The sequence below is a fragment of the Macrobrachium rosenbergii genome, chromosome 17 (assembly GCF_040412425.1).
Source record: "Macrobrachium rosenbergii isolate ZJJX-2024 chromosome 17, ASM4041242v1, whole genome shotgun sequence".
Classification (NCBI taxonomy): Eukaryota; Metazoa; Arthropoda; class Malacostraca; order Decapoda; family Palaemonidae; genus Macrobrachium; species Macrobrachium rosenbergii.
In genome coordinates this window covers 40069695-40093210 of record NC_089757.1, presented here as the reverse complement: position 1 = coordinate 40093210, position 23516 = coordinate 40069695, and the positions used below count along the sequence as shown (strand labels likewise).

Sequence of the window (23516 nt, the reverse complement as noted above, 5' to 3'; positions counted from 1 at the left end):
AATGAGGGTGCCGACATCCTCCTCAGTGATGTCATCGAAGCATTCTCCACCAAGTGTCCTCACCAATTGGACTGCCTTATCAATGGCCGAATGTTGAATTTGTTGAGGAGAGAAGCCCTTATATTTGTGCACACACTCCAACACAACTTCTTCCAGCACGCATTAAGGGTCTCCTTCTTCATATCCTTCAACGATCAGCTGATGATGGTCAGACGTGGCAGTCATGAATTTACGCCAATACTCATTCAGCACAAAATCACCATCATTGTCCTTTACCTACACAAGGTGCTCAAGGGAGTCCCAGGTGTAGAGTGCCTTGAAGGCATGGATCAAGCCCTGATCCATGGGCTGGAGGAAGGTTGGCAGGGAGGAACTCTTGCTGGTCTCACTCATAATATAGATCCAGAGGGTGGCCACCAATATTATCCATAATCAACAACACGCTGAACTCCATGCACAATTCGTTGCGGTAATCCTTAAATTGAGGGATGAAGCTCTGATTGCATCAGTTAGACATAAAGACTTTGTGGTGGTCCAGGCCTTGGGGTTGCACATCCAAAACACAGGCAGCAAGTGCCTGTTCTTATTCTTGAGGGCCCTGAGGTTTGCAGCCTTGTAAATGAGGCCTTGTTTCAGCATGAAGCAAGCAGCATTGCCACACATGATAAGGGTAATCCTATCCTTCAGGGCCTTAAACCCCGGGGGCTCTGGCTTCGTCCTTCATGAGGTATGTCTGTGAAGGCACTTTTTTCTGGAACAAGCCAGTCTCGTCCATATTGAACACCTGTTGTGGATGGAAGCCCTTGTCCCAGATGATTTTTTTGAAGATCTTGGGGTATTTCATGGCTGCTTCCGTGTGTGTCGATGCCATTTTCCCATGCAGAGAAATAGACTTTAGGTGAAACCGCTCCTGGAAACGGTGGAACCACCCCTTGCTGGCCTGAAAACCATTGAGGAGCTGACAGTGGTCCTGCTTCTCCCTCTTCTTCTTTGGTGGGGTTGTCGAAGCTTAAGATGTCTGCTCTCCCTACATCGCTGCCTTCCGTAACAGTCGAAAACTGCTGGTAGAGTTGTCGTGCCTTCTGACAAATGATGTTGCCATCGAGGCGGTGTTCTTCATACGTCAGTCCTTTATCCACAACGCCAAGGCCGACTCCATCTTCATGGTGCTCTTATCACACACAGTGTAAACCATCTTGGCGTTACCACAGAAGTTAGGCATCCGCGGTCTTCCTTATATCCACCTCTTTCTTCTTGATGTAGCGGATGGTACTCTCATTCACACCATAGTGGCGGGCTACTGCAGCGCAACTTTTCGCTTCCTTCAACATTTCCAGAAGTGCTACCTTCTCCGGAGTGTCATGATATTCTTACTGCGCTTAGGCGCTTCGCCAGAAGCCTTAGAAGAAGCAAGGCGTTTAGAAGGCATCTAAGGACTTATTTAAAAAAAGAGACACAAAGATTAAAAATGAGACACACACCCGAACAGCAGAGGTCTACGTAGTGAACTGGTAGAAATGCAGGCTCCCTCAGCACATCTCCGCAAGACAAAGTCTTGGGGTTACAGCCAATCAGCACCAAGGAAAATGAATGGTGCTCCTGGATTGGCTTCTTTGCAAACGCCAGCAAGTAGCTTGTAGCATTGCGCCTCGGTATTTCAGCTTCCCAGGCTGCATTTTCTTTCCCATGAGCTTTGTGATTGGAATTTGCGCATCGTTTGGCAAACATTCGTTAACAAAAGTACATTTTATTGATGTTTTGCAGTTTACATTAATATTGATATTTGAAAATGAGTAAATCATTTTTTTATCACAAAAAATATATTTAATCTCAAATAAAATTAAATAGTGAATATTTTAGATGTGCTCTACAAAAAAATCTCATCCTAAAACACTTTACATAATATTTCAAAGTCATATTACAACAATACCTTTAAAAACATACAGTATGGCTTACAGCAACGAGTGAACACTCCTACAACTGTTACTGTACTGTTAACCAAGGTGAAAACTAATGAAGTTATCCCTATATTCAGCACGCACATTTTCTTTCATACAGTATTCAAGCCTTACCGTTTTCTTTTAACGTAGATAGGGGTAACATTGGTACATCGTTTGGCGAACATTTTTTAAGAAAAAAATTTATTGATATTTTGCTGCGTTTACATTAGTATTATTTGAAAATTAGTCAATAATATTTTTATTATAAAAATGCAGTCACAAAAATAAAATGAAAATAATTAGCAAATATTTTAGATATGCTCTATATACTGTATTAATTTATTTTTTCTCTTTGTGATAAGTGGTGTCTCTTCTCTCTGTACGTCCCTTTACTTCCTCTTACTTCTTCCTAATGAACACCATATTCTTTGGAAGCTTGAATTTCAAGTCAATGGACCCTGTGGGATTGCTCCATATGAATAGGTTTCATTTACTAAATTATAACAATACGAAAAAATCTACGAAGAGGTATATATGCGAATAGTCGGGCGTCGGCTGTTTTTATGTACAAACCAACATAGCCTTTTACCTGGTGCTTGGGAATGGACCTGATAATCATAGGTTGTGAAATGGGTAGAAATATACAGTATGGATGTCCATTTGTTTTTGTCGTCATTGAGCTGAGAAGCATTTGTGAGTGAATCCTCTAAGGCAATGTTATAAAGAGGATAGGTTCATGCTGAGCTCCTCTCAAGTCAGTATAGTCCAACCTCTTAAAACTGCCTCCCCTGGGACCAGGCTATAGCCAGACAACAGAAATCACCCTTTAAAAAGTTTATGAATAATCACTGTCATTAATTAGATTTAGTTCTTTATGTAAATTCTGGCCTGCTCCATAAGTATCTCCTCAGAAATGCTTACACCTTCGGTTTGTCAGAGCTTAAACCACTTTAAATGTGCATTGTTGAGTTCTGATCTCCTGGCACCTTTCAATGTTTTCAGGCACTTCAAACATTCCTGGGCTTTCATCTTCAGCAAAGACCTAAAAATCTGCTGCTTTTGTTTTTCTTTAAACCTGCACATGTGTGTGTGTGTGTGAGAGAGAGAGAGAGAGAGAGAGAGAGAGAGAGAGAGAGAGAGAGAGAGAGAGAGAGTCTCTTGACCCTGCAAAGATTGTTATAGTAAAACCCCTGTATTCGCGGGGGATGCATTCCAGACCCCTGCAAATAGTTAAAATCCACAAATACTTGCTACAACCCCCCTCTAAAAATGCTTATAACTGCCTGTCTTGAAAGTTCAAATGCCAAATGTTTACTAAAAGTATCATTGTACATCAAATATACCTTAAATTATTATCCTATCACTGTATTAATGTGTGAAATTATATTATTAATATAATTTCAAAGTCATCTTAAACATTAGTACCCTTAAAAATATGTACATACGTACTTCTAAGCCTTCCAGCCAAAGCAGTTACCACTTTGACTTATATTCAACAAGGCTGGCTGGGACAAAAGAAAGAGAGAGAGAGAGAGAAAGTTTATCTTTTTTAATCTCTCAGACAACAAAATTTATATGTTGGTTTTTTATCTTCCAAAGGTGTAATACCTTTACTAAACATTTTTAAAATGCTATTGTGGCAGAATTCACACCCACAAACAACACAACACGCAACACTCACCCTGATCTTCGGTTGCTGGAGATGGATAAGGTCCACGGTCGCCAATCACAGCACACAACCACGAAACAAAAAACTTAAACCGACCCTCCACCAACAACGAACAAACAAAAAAAAAGAAGAGACACATGAACCATTAATGTGGTCCCAAAAAAACAGACGAACTCCCCGTTCACTTTCAAGGTTGGACCTCAACTGCCCAAGACTTCCCCAAAACCGAAAAACTCCCGACAGACCGACAGACAGACAGACAGCGCCGTAAAAACGAACTCCAACAACCGAACCACTCACAAGGACAATTACTCTCTCTCTCTCTCTCTCTCTCTCTCTCTCTCTCTCTCTCTCTCTCTCTCTCTCTCTCTCTCTCTCACAAGGACAATTACACTCTCTCTCTCTCTCTCTCTCTCTCTCTCTCTCTCTCTCTCTCTCTCTCTCTCTCTCTCTCTCTCTCTCAAAACGTTGGGAAATGCTAAATAAAAACAAATTTCTTCATCCCTCTATACTATGAACACACACAGTATCTTTTCCAGAGAGAGGGAAAGGGAGGAGAATAACTTCTTACGATATCAAAAGAACTGAAATCTTTGAGCTTCTGAGGGCAACACTCCCCTTCCCCTCTGGCCAATATGTCAAACTGTCAAGTAAATTGACATTTACTCTCCCACCCTCGTTTCTGAAGTCAGAATAAAAAGACTGGGAATCAATATTTGTTTGTTTAAAATGTTAAAGAATTTACTATACAAATGTATGGAAACTGTTATTATTATTATTATTATTATTATTATTATTATTATTAATAATTGAAAATTAGTAGGCCTACTTATTAGGTAAATCATTTATTTATCACACAAAAGAAACATACGTACATATTACATGTCGGAAAAATTCTTTCATCTAAATAAGAGAGAGAGAGAGAGAGAGAGAATTATTTTTAGTTAATGTTATTATTTAATCTTATAAAACTTAATATTAATATTTGAAAATTAGTATGTACCGTAAATCATTATTTTATCATAAAATGTACCCTCTAAAAATGCTTATACTATCATCCTGAAACACTTAGACTGTATATATCATTTTAATATAATTTCAAAAGTACTTTCATATAATTTTAATATTTCAGTAGTATCAATTCTGAGCAGCTATCTTCGCTTTAATGAGGTCGGGTCTGTCCTGAATGGATGGGAGAAAACCAGTATCTCTCTTTGAGTTATGTATTATGACAGTGTTATTATTATTCTTATTATTATTAATATTAGTATTATTATTAATTTTAATAATATTTGAAAATTAATAAATCATTTTTTTATCATAAAAAATGTATCTAGTCATGAAAATAACATCAAAGTACACAAACTAGTGAATATTTCCCAATGAAAAAGTCCACGAATTGCAGAATTTTTCGTGAATAATTTATAGATATGTTCCATAGACAATCACGTGAATTGGTGAGTCCGCGAATCGTGACAACACAAATTTGGGGGGTTTACTGTACACCGAAAGATATCCATTTGTAAAAGTCAGATAACAGTCACATTAAGAATGATCATTTTAAAAAACTTGTTTTACATACTGTATGCAGTTACATGGTCGACCCCTGCTTATTTGTGATTCAGCATACGTGGCTTGACCTATTCGCAGATTTTTCTGTGGAACGTATATGTTGCCCAGTCGAAAGGTAATTTCATTGCTTACCTGTTACTACAAGTCAAGACGTCCCATCTATTGGTAGCATTGATAATGACCTCATCAAGAGGCTACTGTACTGGTAGTGCATATCTGTACTTATTCACCCTGCATTCTCTCTCTCTCTCTCTCTCTCTCTCTCTCTCTCTCTCTCTCTCTCTCTCTCTCAGGTGAAACAAGCTTTATCCGAAATAATTTATTTTACAAAATCTAACATAACTACAGGGCGTTTCGAAATTAGAGCCCCCCCCCCATCTACAGCATAAACTAAAATTGATATGGACAAAAACAAAAGTAATTCAGAACAGGTATTTATGTAAGTTCCTCTTTGAGTATTTAATATTTTGTGTGGCCTCCATCTACCTGTACCACAGCCTGCATTCTTTAGGGGTATGATTTCAGCAAATTGCAAAAAAGCTGAGACAAACTCCATTTCCCTGAGCACTTCGGTCACCTCTCTTTGCAGGTCGTTGAGGCTTGGTATACCATCATAGTTCACTGTGCACGCTTCAACACAATCCTTTAAGACACTACCAATGTTTTCACACACATTAAGGTCAGGTGAGCTACCTGGAAATTCACTTGACGAGAAGAAATCGATACCACTGTTTCGAAGCAGCTCCTGTGTCTGAAGAGCCTTGAAACATGGTGCCTTATCATGCAAAAATGTGACGACTTCAACAGATAACACATTTTCAGGATCTTTGAGGAAAGGAAATACTCCACCAGTAAGCACAGTTTCTCTGAAGTATTCGCCATTCCATGACTGTCCTTTTTCTTTGATGATCCACATTAACCGTTTGGCTGTGAAACAGAGAAAAATTCCCAAACATTCCGGAAATTTCACAACTTGGCGATAGCGCACGTCATCGCTGATATCATCCAACTTTGCAGCCCAAATGATGTCATTTTTATGATTTGGCTTCCTGACTGTGTAAATGAAGAATTCATGTGATGCGGCAACATGGAGAAAGTCAGCTTCATCCCAGTCTTTAAGAAATGAACCACAAAACCATGTACGGTCTTCTCTCTGTTGCTAAGTGATGTTGGGCTTGCTTATAACATGAAATGGCTTGATACCAGATTTTTTCAACTCACGATATACAGCACTATAACTTCTCTTCTTTCCCCTTTTTGTTTCTAGTTCAAGGGCCAATTTACATAAAGACTTTCTTGGTCTACCCACTGCCTCAGCTATGATGTCTTTTGACTCCTGAGAAAGGACTTCAGGCCTTCCAAGATTCTCACTCTTTTCGTGATGACAGTCGTATGGATTTTTGTTCCAGTTTCTTTTAACAAAGGATTCATCTCTTTCAATGTATTTAGCTATCCAGGAATGTGAAATGAAGGATGCACCAGCATCCTTGGCCTCTCTGAAGGTTATAGCCCGGATTTGGTCAATCCATCTGATTTCCTCCGAGTCATTAGCCATGGCTGTATCTGACTCCATCACTCAGTCTGAAAATACAAGAAATATAAAATGAAAAATAGCTTAATAGAAACTTAAAATAATATACTTGGAGATAGGCTATAGCAGAAAACTTCATAACTTTCCATTTGTTCTGTGGAGGGCGGGCTCTAATTTCGAAACACCCAGTAGATTGCAAGAAATAAGAGATGAAATAAAATGGAATATTAAAGTTCCCAAAAGATTAATCATATTACAGCTTTTACACTGTAACTTGCAACAGGTCAAAATAAGTCAAAGTCCAGTACATGTCCAATGAGTACATTTTCAACCTCTTTCTAAGCAATACATCTGAAGAAGTCAAGTAAATCCCTTATTAACCCAAAATGTATAAAAATAAAGATATGGGAATCCTCCCATGTTATTCATAAAGTATACACAATACAATAAATGCTTGAAAAAAACAATATATAAATGGAGAAAATCAATCTACATTTTGGGAAATTGAACGTAGTTCCCACCCCCAAACAGCAATGTTCACAGTCTTTATTGATAAATCTCGAACCACAAAGTCTTCACTGAAGGCTTCTTATAATGTTCAGTGTTGGTCTTCGAATGATCCTTTTTTCCATATCTAATCCCTTCACACCCTGGGACTCCACCCAAAAGAAACACACGTACGTTTCCACTGAAACCTGGACATTTCCCTCGAACCAACTCACAAAGTCATGTGACCAGTTCCCACGTCTTGAGAATACCTGACATTACAATTTAATTAATTAGGAAATGCGTCAGAAAACAGCTCAACATTCTCTCCGAGATTTTGGGAGAGTTTTCCTCCACACTTGTTAATTAAACATTCACTGTATATTGTAATTCATAACATACTTGTGACCTATAAGCTTTTCAGATGTTGAGCCACCCAAAGAAGTGCTGCCCCCAGCACTAGGGAAATAGCAATTAATAATTTCCAGATTCGTGCACCAAATGGACAGCCACACCCCTGGCAGGCTGATCTTCCAGTGAGGGTTTACTCACACAATGTTTTTGTGCATGACAAATACCCACTTCATGTAGAGAATGACGACAAAGGCCCCGATCACCAATAAAATAGTGATGAGGAGGTACTGATTGGGCACAGGGAAAAGGTTGTCTTCGAGCATTGGAGGAAGTGGTGGAATTGTGGCGATCACTTCCCTTAAAGGCAGCACCGAAACAGCTTGATGTTCCATGTGAAGATATGAGTAGTAGAGTTGAAGACACTCTTGCCCAGAACTCGAAACCTCAGCATGACCAGTCCACATGCCACATCAACAAGACGGGATCCTCGTAGAAGAAACATATCTGATGAATTATGGCACCGGATGGAGACCTCACACCTCCTGCAGAACACCACGTTGAGAGTCTTCGTAGAGGCCACCTTGTACTCATGTTGGAACATCCGAAAGTCACAGTCAGAAGGAGTCTGGTTATGTACTAACGTCTCGCATCCTAACGAGTCGGCGTATATGAACGTAAAGATACTACTGTTGCAAATATATCTATCATGAACTAAAACACATCCTGACTTATAGTTAACAGCCGAGGATTGAAACTGGTCCCCCAAAAGGTACATAGTCTCCTCACTATCCCATACTATTACTGAACCATAAAAACCACTAGGGAAAGGTCGTATGATATAACTATGAAACGATTTCAAGTTACTAACTGGAATTTCCACAAGCAACCCCTTATCAGATACACTAACTTTTAAGATACTATAATATTGATACAAATTCTCCCCAGTAAAAATTAGCTGAGACCCATACAGATATGCTGCATTCATTAAAGTCGATTCTAAAGACCCGAGAGGTAAAACATCTCCCAAAATTCTCCCCTTAGAAGCAGCATCCACAGCCTTAACCTGTATTTGAATTTCCGATAATACGGATTCCACTTCTTTCTCAATATTCAACAAGGTAGTTTGACAAGAAGACAAAACTATCGTACCATCTAAATCTCCCCCATCCTATCAACTGTGACCAATAACCCATTTAAAGATGTTCTTAATGTCTCAAAACCCTCCCATAATTTCTCATTACTATCTCGTAAAGTTATCAAAGTTTTACCCTGGCTAGCTATTTCTGCCGATACCTGTTCAGTTCTCACCAGATATCAGTTGACATATTGTACTAGCAATCAATCCTATGACCATAATGGCTCCAATTAACAACGGCGCAGCACTCTTACTCCTTCTAGAAGAGACCTGAGAAGTCAACGAACCTAAATTTGGAAGCCATGTTAAAGTTTTCTTAATCCTATCCTGAACCCTAACAGCTGTAGCATTAAGTTCAGTTAGCAACCCCACAATGAATCAGACAGATTCTGTCCGATATTCATCTCGCCCAATAAATTCCTAAGCAACCGAACTTTATTCTGGGGTGCTTCAAGCTCAGTCCTTGCCGAACCTATATCCTCAAACTCTATACTCAAAGATACTGCATCAGATGATAACCACATATAGTCTTCTTCTATAATAACACCTGGGCCTAACCTCACTACGGGATTAGCCCATGCCACAACCCCCAGTCATGAGCAAACAAAACTTCAGCATCTAAAAAAAAACAAAGGAAAGAAACCTGTAAGTTACCAGATCTCAAAACAAGGAAGAAAAAAAAAAAAAAATATATATCTGTAAAAGTCTATGGTATTTTGCTCCTAATTTAACTAAGTATTGCAACAAAAAAACTGAACTCTGACAATTAAAGATTTGTATAACTCTATGGACCAATGTCCTCCCCAGCTAAAAAAAAAAACTACCAACCACACCCCTTTAAAACCCATTAAAAAAAACAAAGAGAGAGAGAAGAAAAAATTATCACAAGCAACAGTACATCACAGGAATTAACCCATAAGATTCCCATTAACCTGTCTTTTTAATTTTAGATACATGTGTCAACCAAGACACTCCTGTATTTTCATCCTGAACCACAAATCTATTCCCCTTCTTTACTTCTACAACCCGAAAAGGACCCTCAAATTTAGGACCTAGCTTATAATTCAGTTGATTCCTAACACTTATTTTCACAAAAACCCAATCTCCCACAGCAACTTTTAACTTTTTCTGGCTTTGCATTGCTCCTGTCAACCATATCCTGAGTTTTCACTTCAAGATTCTTAGCAAGATGCGCATATCTCTCTTTAGCAATAGATACTAGCCGATTTCACTGTATCATCACCTGGTGGAATAGGTAATGAATCAAACGTGCCCCGCACTGGGTAGCCAAATAGCGCTTCATTGAGACATTTCAATGGTATCACTAACCATACAATTGATGCTATGCTGCATCTGTGGAATGTACCGATCCCAATTTACATCATTGCCCCCTACAGTAATTCTGAGAGCTACAATTACCATCCTATTTGCCCATTCACATAGCCCATTAGCTTCTGGTCTATAGGGAATAATAGTGATTCCGAATGCCCATTACATCCGCAAGACACTCTAACGTCTTGTTCACAAATTCTCTCCCATTATCTGTAACCAGCACCTCAGGAACCCTATAACGACAAATATATCTATTAAAGAATGTGACAGCCACCTCCTCTGTTGTTTTATGCTTCAAAGGAAAAATCTCTACAAACCTAGTTAATTCGTGAACAACCACCAACAGGTGCCCATGGCCATAACTAGATTCACAGAAATTGATAACAGGTCCATATGGACCTTAGAAAATGGTCTGCTGGGAATAGGAAATGAACCCAATTTACAAGAAACGACCCTCCATGGCTTACACTCATTACAAACTGAACAACCTTCACAAAGTCTTCCACTGATAGGAGCATATTCTTCCAAAAGAATTGTCCCCGTATATTCTGATACGTCTTCTCAATACCCAAATGCGGACTGCCAGACCTACAGTGAACAATATCCAGAACCGTAGGTACTAAACTTCTAGGAACAACTATTTGTGTCATATTGCCCCTATCCTCACTATTCCTCAGTCTGTATCAAATCTTCCTAACTAACAAATTACCTTCTAACTCAAGACCTGCAAAAGGCAACTTATAACCCTTCCTAACTAATTCCCCTGTAAGAAACGCCTTTGTGTCTGCCAAAATCTCATCCTCATCCTGTTTAGATTCTACTAAACTAATATCCCAGTCTATGCAATCTCCAGGTACATAACATACATGAGTACCATCTGCATCAGAAAAACTAATACCAAAGGCATCCGATACAACATTATGTCTACCCTTTACATACCTACGCTTGGCATCAAAATCCCTGATTGTCAAGTACCACATAGCTCTTTTAGGGGAAAGACCCGACTTATTGAAAAGATCCAACAATGGCTTATGATCTGTAAGAACCACTACTTGATTGCCCATCAAAAACATCTTAAAATGAACCAAACTGGACACTACGGCAAAGGCCTCTTGTCCACTACTGACCATAGCCGTTCATTACTACCCCATGTCTTAACCCTTCAACGCCGAGCCTCTATTTACAAAAGTGTCTGCCGTATGCCGGCGGGGTTTGAGAGTTAGTGCCGAAGCAGAAAAAGTTTTTTTTCAAAAAGTTACAGCACGCTTATTTTTTAAGATTAAGAGTTCATTTGTGGCTCCTTTTTTTCTCATTGCCTGAAGTTTAGTATGCAACCATCAGAAACAAAAAAAAAATATCATTATCATATATAAATATTGGAATATGACAGTGCGAAAAAAAATGTCATATATAATTGTATACAAATCGCGCTGTGAGCAAAACGGTTAAAGCTAATGAGTTTTTTTTTCATTGTATTGTACACTAAATTGCGATGATTTTGGTATATAACAAATTGTAAAACGATCAAAGCAACACAGAGAAAATATTATCACAAAATGATGCATGAATTCGTAACGTGCGGACGTAAAAACAAGTTTTTTTTTAAAATTCACCATAAATCGAAATATTGTGCTAAAGACTTCCTGTTTGTTGCAAAATGAAGGTAAATGATTGAATATTACTAGAATGTAAGAGTTTTAGCTTATAATTGCATTTTTCGACCATTTCAGTCGAGTCAAAGTTGACCGAAGGTTGAAATTTTGGCACTTATCGTGATTTGTATGAAAATATTTCAAAACTGATAAAAGCTACAACCATGAGTTATTTTTTGTTGTATTTTACATGAAATTGCACACATTTTCATATATATAACTTTATGTAAAGGCTAATAGAAAACTGTGCAAAAATTACTAAAGAATTTCTGAGATTTTCAGCAGAGTTAGCTGATGTTTTCTTTTGGGATAAGAAAGAAATTCGCGCATGTGCAGCTGGGACACGCTTTTAAACAAAACAACAGCGTGATCCGTGAACTCCCAGCATCCCTCAAGGCGCGTGATTTAAAATTTTTCGCAAACGAGGCCTATAAGTATTTTTCTGCGAATATTTAAAAAACTTTTTGTAGTCAACGTATTTTACATCCACTTGGCACCCGACAGACAATTTTTGTTGACGTAAAATACGTCCAGTCGGCGTTAAAGGGTTAACTGCTCTGCTCTGTTGCTGTAGCCAAAGAAAAAATGAAGGTATTTCCTTCACTCATCCTTGTCTCCACCTTTCAACAACCTCATTACCAAGTTCAACAACCACTCTTTTTAATTTGTATTACTAAGAAAAATTAAATTATTTTTATTAGAATATGTTATTTTTAATTGAATATTGTTGGAAGTGCTGTTACAAACAAAAGTATTGTACATTGATTACAGGGATAGGGAAGAGCGTCGTTTACAGCAGAGAACTAATCCAAAGAGTTCGGTGAATATGACAATAGATGCAACAGATTTATTTTCAGTCTATGATGATGAATCTCCTTATTTAGACTTAAGGTAAGTAAAAGCTGTCATGTCATTTGACTTTCATTATAGACATTATTAGGTGTTTGTTGTTACAGTATATTATTTTTGAATTGATTTTGATTTTGTCATGGACATGATATTATTTTTGTGCTATGCATTCACTTTCCAGTAAGATTACTGTCATCACCTTAGTATACCTTGACTATTAGATAAGGGAAATATTTTCCCAGTAATTTCTTGAAGCAATTTTTTTCAGAGATCTGTTTGGGTTACCTCACATAGAAATCAGTGGGATGTCTATAAATCAATCAATTGAGGCTCCGCTGACAAGTAAAGACACTGCAGTATTTTCAGGTATGGTCTTTTTTTCTATGTAATTGTTTGATTCATCAACTTTGTTGTTCAGCTTGAGCATAGCCTAGTTTTTCTTGCTGTCAGACCCATAATTACCAAATGAAAGTGATGCAGATATGTTATAACACTTTTCAACACATAAAGATACCTATATACTCACAGCTGAACATGAGAATGTAGTACAGTAATTAAGTTTATATGCAATTTTGGTCTCATATCAGGAATTGGATTATCTTGTTGAGTAATGTCCATTTTTTATTGAGAACTCAAGAAAGATACTAGGTAACTGTTTTTCAGGTTTGTATGTCATTTTAGGTGAAATTGTGTTGTGTGGTGCAGTACAGTATTTTGGAAATTCTGAGAAATTTTTGTGAGGGACTGTACAGTACAAGAGGTAACAACTTGAATGAATTCAGTGACAAATATCAAAAGTAGCTTTAGTGTACTGAATTTTGTTTTGTCTCCTGAAAGGAAACTTGGCTTCTCACAATGGAAATGGAAGTGGTGGGATCAATTGTTCAGTGAGACGCATAACCTCCGAAAAGGGTTGGGGTGAATTGGAAATCGGAGCTGGAAATGGACTCACTGTGACAACCAAAGGTTTCAGGAATTTCTCAAGAGGGGTATTTGGAAATGCTTCCCTTATGACGCATTTTACTCCTAATGGACTCCGTATTGGTACTATTGCAAGTAAGTGTGATTATTGTTCATATTTATTATTCCTAGAATTTATATATAGGGTTGGTATGTGGTGGTATAATTGTGATGCACATTGCTTATAGTAAAGTATACACAGTTACCTTTAATATTTGTACAGAGAAGTGCAGTCACTGGTAAAAATGGATTGATGTATGATGAGTAATTGATGGCCTTTCTGTTATTTATCTACTTCCTCAAAACAGTTACCTGCTGTGTTCAAGCCTGGTAGGCCAGATGCAGGTGAGCGTATTAATAGAGCTTCTAAGCTATCAGGAGATGTGAATCCCTCTGCTCCTCTCAAACAAAGGGATGAGGTGGTTAGTCTGTAAAGGACACTCTCTGGGTTTTTAGAGATACAATGCTAGGCTGTTTTTTCCTAGAAAAAGGTACATACCACAGTTTGGCATGGGGTCCTGCCATCCTGGCCATCACTTATGTTGCACGAGTTGAACCTTACTGTGCAGAAAGATGTTATAAGTTACTTTTTAAAAATAATCACCAAAAAATTTATGATACAGATGGCTTACCAATTTTAATCATGCAAATGAAACATAAGTTGCTTTAACCTTTAAGCAGAATTCATGGCAGATTATGCCAGCTGTTCAGCAACAAAGGACAGTAAAAGTCAAAGAAAACAGAAATATTCAGTAGCACTTGTAAACCCATAATAAAACATGTTGTGAGTTTTTTCTTTTATAGCATAGCCGCTGTTCGTCCTCAAAGGAGTTACTCTCGGTGTCCCTAGAGGGCTGCATAAGATAGACCAACCCGGCCAGTATAGTGCATGTTGACACATAGAATATAGGACTCAAGAGGGCTCTTTCTCTTGTCGACAGCAACTGCTTAGGTTCACCTCCTATTCTTAACCTGCGGATGTGGCAACAGCGCGTCGCACATCAGCTATTATTGTGTCAGCCATGCATTTTGCAAGAGACTGTTCACTCATTACTCTCTTTTGTCCGACTACAAGCTCCTAGATCATAATTTGGCCGTTGTGGAAGTACCGAACTCAGAAGAAAGTTAGGTGCATATTTTGAAGTCCTAGTGAAAAGTTTAGTTTTTAAAAAATAATTTAGCTGATAGCTTATTTCATGAAAGTTGGAAACCAGTGCCGATAGCAACGTCATATCTTCCACAAGGCGAGAATTAGGTTTGGTTTGAGTATTTATGGTGCATTCTTAGTTAGCCGACAAAAGTGTTTAATTATATTGAAGTAATAATTTTAAACCAGTGTTGTTATAGAAGATCATTGGTATATGATCTTTTATCTTGGGCTACTTAGTAGATATGATAGGCTACTTCATTTTCTTTTATTAGTAGTAGCCTAGCTGTTCATATGTTGAGAGCTATAAAGCCTCACAAACAATTGTTAAAAAGAGAGAGGTGCTAAATGAGAACACATCTCAAATTTTTTTTTTTCCAAGTTTAGATACAAAAGAACGTCTGTACAGTACATTCCAAGAACCTGGGCTTGAATGCCCCAAAGTGGCACCAAAGCCACACCTGTGTTTGTGTGATAATGGACATGCACTCACTAACTTTTAATCTTAAATTTAAATCATAATATACAACATGAATATAAATTTAAATCATATGTTGAAAAATAATCAATTGCATATTCTTAATTGAAATAGGATGGAAATGAATATGGTTATGAAAGTAAATGTTATGCCATTTTACTGCCAACTGACAACAGTTTAGCATCATGACCTTGTAACAGCTTGTGCTCAGATTGTGCTTAGTTGTGCTAAACAGTCTTTTATCTTGAAAACAACCACCCAAAGTTCTCTCTTGCTCCACCATGTTCAACGATTACATCTAGCATTGTTATGATGTATGACTATTATAGCTCATATTTTTATTACATTAGGAATCCACTGCAGGGAGTGTGTGCTTCTTAACGCCTACTCTGCTGTGGATTCAATTGAACATTGGGACCTATAGCTCCTTTACTCCTCATCCTCCTCCTCCTATAAATTTTCCCCTTCCCACCATCCTCTTTTGTTGATGACCTTGGGATGGTATTGGATTACGGAATTCACTGCTCTCTTAATGTGATGGAGGGTGGAGCTGGACAGCGTGCTGCTCCACTCATAAAACTAAGAGTACCCAACATGGTCAAGTAAGGGGAGATTTTTATGTCGAGCCATGCCCTCACTGCTGGGTCCTATCTTGATGGACTGACAACCCTTAAGGCACTGTGGGTATGGTGTATATCCAAGTGAGGATCCCAGGGCAGTTACCACTGTGGGTAACAGTATTGCTCCTCTCCCAGTTGGGCCTCCCTGGTGAGAGGGACCTCATCCTGGATGAAATTTATATATTCCGTTTTATTGAGAACACATCAAACCTCCCTATGACTTCTGGTGTGGATATAGACTGTTCTAAGGAAAGCTCAGCTCACAAAAGTCAGATTGGTATTAAACCATTGATACCATTTACTAGACGCAAAAAACCTAAGTACAGTCATGACCCAACCTTGACTCACTTCGACTCCTTCTTTGGGAATGGAAGCTGGTCAATGTTTCTAACCATGGAAACTGACTATAATTTTTCAGCCTTAAAATTAGAAAATTGAATATTAAATAGGCATCCAACGGCAAATAAAGGAGAAGACTTGGCTTATAGAAGCCACAGCTAAAAGTCAATCCGAAGGCTATTTGTCTTTGTGGAATATAGATAATATTAGAGTAAAAGTGAAAAAACACAATACTGTGAACAGCAGTCCAGGTACCACTGTACTTCCTGAAAATAACAACAAACCAACCAAAAAAGAAAATGCTATTAGATAGCCCAAGGTCCAGGATTGTGAGGTATATGTTGTACTGAGTAAAAAAAAATAATTAAAAATTGCAAAAATAAAATCTGAGGGTGAAGATCTACCTCAAAAAATAAAAATTTTAGGTCAAATCAAAGAGTTAAGACCCTGTGTCCCAAGGCCACTATAGTGCCAAAATTGCAGTAAGTATGGGCACACAAAGAAAGATTATTGAAATGAACCGGTATGCGCTTATTGTGGATCTGCTGAACATACCATGCAATGGAAGTGCAGTGAACCAGGTGTGTAAACTGTGGGCAGAATCATCATGCAAGATCCAAAGAATGCACGTATTACATATACTGTACAATATGAAATTGAAAATTTTACAAAAGAACAGGGATGTCTATAAAAGAGGCTAAATTAGAATTGAAAGTGAGAGGAATTCAGTATTCTGCTAAGAAACATACTTTTCGATAACAAGAACCAATAATGAAACAAAAACACATATAATAGAAGTAAAAATGTAGCAAAATAAATATCAAGAAGAAATTAATGCTCTAGTACAAAAAAAAAAACAAAACTGGTAAAGAATCAAGAAACAGATACAAAGGATATGGATAACATTTTACCAGACTCATTTGAAATGTGAATGCAAAGAGGAACACAAGAAGATATTACTACAGAAGTAGCAGAGGAAAATTGTGATAGACCGGAAATTAAAGATAAAAAGAGACCTTTGGAGAGAACTCCACCCAAACGAAAAAACCAACTACAGGCAGTCTCCGGTTATCGGCAGGCTCGGTTATCGGCAATCCAGTTTTATGGGGCTTGTCTGGTGACAAAAATAGGCAATTTTTGACGCCGAAAGTCGCTGATTTCTGCCTATTGGCGCCGATACATACCTAACAGAGGCACCAATAACTGAAAATCGTCGCGCCATCAGTTTGGAATCCCCACCGATAACTGGGGACTGCCTGTATTATTAGAGAAACATTGGTTAAACCAAAGACAAAGGATATGAAGAGAGAACCAAAGAACAAGCTAAGAATATACCCTTATCTCCTCAAATAATTGTTAAGCCTGTGGAAGCAGACATCCAAAACACTGAAGAAGAAGAGAACCCTACTGTACTATAGACAAGAATGATTATGTCAAGGGAGAAGAGATTACTCCGTCACCAATGATTGGTACGACAAGAGCAAATGAAAAAGAAATGGATATGAAAACACGTTTGGATGTAATGATTGTTTCATTGAATTGTGCAGTGATAACAAAAACATAACAAAAGATAGTTTAACAAACAATACAAGAAATTTTATGAAATATGTGAAAAAAGAAAGCACTGACTTGAGCACCCACGAAAAAAGGTCGCATGTGCATCAAAAACTTAATATATTGTATTATAAAGAAAGTCAAATAAATGTTGTGAGTAAATTAATAGAAAAAATTGAGGTTGATAACACAAAAAAGAAAATACAACCACTATAGCATCATGTATGCTGTAATTGATATTTATGTGGTAGAATGGCAGACTTCTAGATCATGGTTTACTTGTGTTGAGAAAATTATTCACATTTATAAGGAGCAAATTAACTTTCTGTACCATACTACAGATTTGTGCAGGTTACAAGATGTGGTTGAAAATTATAAAGCAATGCAATTAACCTTTTCACTTATGACTCTTGTAAACAACAGTAAACCCCCGTATTCGCGGTCTCACTTTCGCGGGCTCATGTATTCGCAGATTTCTCTGTGGAACGTATATACCCGTTATTTGCGGAAAATTCGCCCGTTCGCGGTATTTTTTCACTGAGAAATATTCATTAATTACTGTATTTTCATATTTTCATGACTAAATGCACTTTTTGTGATAAAACTATTAAAATACTCAGGTATAAGCATTTTTAGAGTTTTTTTGTGTTTAAACTATCAAAATAGGCAGTTCTAAGTGTTTTTAGAGCAGTTTTAAGTATTTGCGGAATTTAGCTATTTGCGGGGTTTTGCATCCCCTGCGAATACGGGGGGTTTACTGTACGTGTGTGGCAAGTGGCAGTGACTCGAGCCGCAGGTGTATAAGTGTTTATACTTTTTTGTTCAGTGACATGTAGCTCTGATAATTTTTTAGGTAGGCTGCTCAGTTTTGTTTCATTTGTACAGCTGAATGATTGCTCTACAGTATACAGTGGCATAAAAAGCCCCCAAAATGGCTATGTAGGTTGAATAGGTAGAAATTACAAGATACAAGAAAATTTTCCACTTCCCCCCCAAAAATTTTTTTGCTCCAAAAAAAATCTTTTATGACAAGGTCTTCATTTTTTATCCATAGCACACCCAGATAAATTACCTAGTTATTGCAATGAAAAAAGTAATTATAGCAAAAAAATGTGAAAAAATAAATGACAAAATAGCATCACATTTTCTGTAAGAAAAGATAGTCATCCATGCTATACTGTATGCAGAAGGAACCCTTGATACCTTTTCTTGTTCAAAGATGCCTGGCTCCGACAGTTTCCAAGGTTGACTACTTAATTTTGTTTCATTTTGCAGCTGAATGATTGCTCTATACAGTGGCATGAAAAAGCCCCTGAAGTAACTTTATGTAGGTGAAATGAGTATAAATTATGATACACTAGAAAATTTTGCACTCTCCCCCCAAAAAAATTTGCTAAAAACTATTTCTGATAAAGTCTTTTGTTTTTTATCCATAACCCACTCAGGTAAATTACCTTATATGGCATTCAAAAAGTTGTACTGTAATTATAGCAAGAAAAATATGAAAAAGTGAATGACACCATAGTGTCATGTTTCCATAAAAAAAGTAATTATAGGATGAAAATTTAAAACTATACCAAACGTATGTATAAAAAAATATCAAGAATTACATGTATATAAAAAATATCAGAAACAATAAAAAAAATTATCCTCTTGGCTGCTGGATTGTGCAATTTGGGGTGGGGTTATGTCTTAAAATGTGAAGAACTTAAAGTTGGATGACGTATATATCTTAAAATGTGAAGAACTTAAAGTTGGATGACGTATATATCTTAAAATGTGAAGAACTTAAAGTTGGATGACGTATATATCAGTCATTGGTAAGCCAAAAGGTTAAAAATACAGTATTGTTATGAGAACTACCGTACTTAGTTTTATTTTATTAAGGAAAAACTGAATGTTTGCACTCTTGTAGTGTGGTTTTATCTTTTAGCAATGTTGAAAACTACAGGAAAATACAGCAATAATAGTGAGTCTTTATTCTACAGCTTTGGCAAACCAGTTGGACAAGCACACCGTGGGTTACCTGACCTGGAAGGCTGGTATGCAGAGTGGTATGAATACCATGATCATTAGGGACACCCCATCACATCACATAGTTTTCTCAGCCTATATTGGAATACCACATACTTATCTGGCTTTATCATATACCCATAAAATGCCAGAGAAGGAATGCAAGCTAAAATTAACTGGGAAGTAAGTGTTTTTGGGTATTTTTTTATATATGTATTTGTCAGAGATTATGACTTCTCTTTTAGGGATAACAGCCATCATTCATTGTTTTGCAGTTGGACATTTCATATTTGTTTCCCACTGAACATCACCCCTGTCCAAAGGGGTAATCCTCAGTCTTGATAAACAGAATACAGAAGTAGCACCTCAACAGGCACTTTTGGGGGCTGGGTTTCTGATAAGTAACCAAGTCCATTAACCCTTTAACACCGACTGGACGTATTTTACGTCAACAGAAGTTGTCTGTCGGGTGCTGAGTGGACGTAAAATACGTCGAATACAAAAAGTTTTTTTAAATATTTGCGGAAAAATACTTATAGGCCTCGTTTGTGAAAAATTTTAAATCGCGCCTTGAGGGATGCTGGGAGTTCACGGATCACGCTGTTGTTTTGTTTACAAGCGTAACCCAGCTGCGCATGCGCGAATTTCTTTTTTATCCCAAAAGAAAGCATCAGGTAACTCTCCTGAAAATCTCAGAAATTCTTTAGTCACTTTGTCGTAATTTTTGCACTGTTTTCTATTAGCCTTTACATAAAGTTTTATATATGAAAATGTGTGCAATTTCATGTAGAATACACCGAAAAATAATTCATGGGTGTAGCTTTTATCAGTTTTGAAATATTTTCATATAAATCACAGTAAGTGCCAAAATTTCAACCTTTGGTCAACTGACTTGACCGAAATGGTCGAAAAATGCAATTGTAAGGTAAACCTCTTATATTCTAGTAATATTCAATCATTTACCTTCATTTAGCAACAAACGGGAAGTCTCTGGCACAATATTTCGATTTATGGTGAATTTTTGAAAAAAAACTTTTTCCTTACCTCTGCGTGCGCTAACTCTGCTGAAAATCTCAGAATTTCTTTGGTCACTTTGTTGTAATTTTTGCACCGTTTTATATTAGCCATTACATAAACTTTTATAAATGAAAATGTGTGCAATTTCATGTAAAAACTTGAATATTTCCTAGATTTCTGGTTAAGGAATGCAGACCCTATTTTAAAGTCTGTACTTGAATATGTTCTAGATTTATGATAAGGAACAAAGTCTGTTAAGGAACAAAGAGCCTATTGATACCCTGCACTTGGGTATTTTACAGATTTCTGTTAGGTAGCAGAGTCTGTTAAGGAACAGACACCCTATATTACAGCGAAGACTTGAACACTTTCCAGGTGTCTTACAGCTAACAAGAAGACCTCATATTTCCTAAACTAACGTGGAATTTACACTTAAAATTCATTTTAAGAGATTTCCACTTAACACTTTATTATACTTCACACTTAAGATGAGATTTATATAGAATTTATAGAATTTATTTAGCAATGGCAGCCAGGCAGAAAATGATAAGTGATTATGGAGCTGATAAACAAAGAAGTTGCAGTTTATTGTTGCAAAATGTCTTCCATATTTGCTTTTGAAATTAATATTTGCTGTTTTTTGAAATTAATATTTCCTGTTACCTTCAGATTTGTTTAAAGTCTGTCTGGTTAAACAAAGACACTACAGCACTCATGCACTTTAGTGTGCTCCTTGATATCACAAGACATGGGGTTCTTATTGTGTGGGTTTGTGTGGGTGAGGTGGTTTGGGGGGACGGGACAGAGGTTATACAGGCTGGAAGTTGCAAGCAACTGGACCCTTGATGAATATTAAGTAAAATATTCTGGTAAATTATTCATAACTGAAATGAGTCCTACCTTGACACAGTTACTATATCCAATTTCTTTCCCAATGCAGTCTGCCTGTGTGTACCTTTTGTCTGTGCATGCATGGAGGGGGTCACATTGCAAGAAACAGACAAAAAGCTCTGTCTGCCTTTTGTCTGTGCATGCATGGAGGGGGGCCACATTGCAAGAAACAAAAAAAAAATGTAATTGTATTTCTGTAACATGATTCTGCAGAAAGCTGTGAATTTCAGGTATACGTATTGAATATTAATCCATAATTACTTATAGTGTACAGTGCATTGTCCAGTGAAATCAACAGACATTAAATTAAAACATTGAAAGTTCAGACAGCCTTCAGGCTTCACAGACCAATGAATGGTGTGTCTAATCTTGAAATTATGGAACTAGATTTACCCTAATTTAGATATGACATAGATTTTGTGTGGCTTAGATTATCAGCCACACAAAATCTATGCAGTTGCTGATGTTGACGAGAGAGCATGTGATTTGTAAGGCTGGAATGTTACCTCCCACCCCTTTCTGTTGTATTAAGTTGATTAAACTAGATTCTAAATGATAATTAGTTGAATTCATCTAAGCCTACACTAGTTAGCCATTTTTTCCACAGGAGACACCATCTATGAAACTCCATATAACTTTTAAGCAAAGATTGAGCAAACTTTGCTTCATTATTATATTAGATTAGATGGGAAATGTCCCCTTCACTTAATTCTGTACCTTTTAATATCATTTGTACCATTTTTATCATGATTTGTGGTTTTCCTGTTGGTCTTGATCTTGCTAATTTGCATACTTAGGGTACTTGATGGGCTTTACATGAGTTCTGACTCTGAAGCCGCATCTTTGGAGGAGGACAAAGTCCTGCTTTTTTAGTTTTAGTTAAGGTCTCCATCTTTCTCTCCTTATGCGAGGAATTATACAAATTTAACAGATAATTTCTCTCTCTCTCTCTCTCTCTCTTTCTCCCCCTCACTCTCTTTCTCTCTCTCTCTCTCTCTGAATATTTTTCTCTTTCAGTCTCTTTCTCTTCCTGAATCTTTTTCTCTTCAGTCTCTCTTTTTCTCCCTGAATCTTATTCTCTTTAGGTCTCTCTTTCTCTCTTTTGGTTTCTCATCTTTCTCTCAGACTTTCTTCCTCACTCTTTCGCCCTCAAAATCTCTGTCTAAAATCATTCTGATAAAAAAAGATATTCAGAGTGCATGTGATGTGTAGGGCTGGAGGAATGTTACTCCCTATCCCTTCTGTTGTATTAAGTTGATTAAACTAGATTCTAAATGATTATTAGTTGAATTCATTTAGGCCTACACTAGTCAGCCATTTTTTTTTTCACAGGAGACACCATCTATGAAACTCCGCATAACTTTGAAGCAAAGATTTAGCAAACTTTGCTTAATCATTACATTAGATTAGATGGGAAATGTCCTCTGCACTCTCTTGTGTACCTTTGGCCTGAATTTCCATGTGGTCTATACAGTATATCGTTTGTACCATTTTTGTCATGATTTATAGCTTTCCTGTTGGTCTTGATCTTGATAATTTGCATACTTCCTTGACTGGCTGACAAGTACTTGTTCCTATCACATCTCCCATTTGTAATAAAGAGCTCCAGCCATGAATCTTATAGCATTTTGTGGTCACATTCCTGCAAGATCTCCATTTTCTATCTAGTGCCATGTTTCAGCTATAATGAGCAGTTAGATGCCTTGTTAATGTTCAAAGTTTTGCTCTGTTTGCTCAAGGGAATCACTCTTACTTAACAATTGCCTTGATATTTCTTTGTGCTTCCCTTGGGCTGCTGAATTCTCTTTCTTGCTGCTCTCTGAATACCCATTGTAGAATACCATGTATTCAAAGTGCCGTACTTCTTCTCTAAAGCCTGGAATTTTGAAGACAAAAATGTTTCCACAATGCAATAACACAGCGGGACTGTTGGGTCTAATGCTAGGCAGGATCAGGAAATGATACTCGATCATGGTT

At 37.3% G+C, this 23516-nt stretch overlaps 1 protein-coding gene across 1 annotated transcript in view; it reads left to right on the top strand.

Moving 5' to 3' along the window:
* LOC136847895 (dnaJ homolog subfamily C member 11) overlaps positions 1 to 23516 on the top strand; it is a 186528-nt gene that overhangs the window by 47286 nt on the left and 115726 nt on the right. The window contains exons 4-7 of the mRNA XM_067119935.1: positions 12443 to 12562; positions 12789 to 12886; positions 13358 to 13576; positions 19607 to 19814. Coding sequence (XP_066976036.1) covers positions 12443 to 12562; positions 12789 to 12886; positions 13358 to 13576; positions 19607 to 19814 — 645 coding nt within the window. The remainder of the gene's footprint in view (positions 1 to 12442; positions 12563 to 12788; positions 12887 to 13357; positions 13577 to 19606; positions 19815 to 23516) is intronic.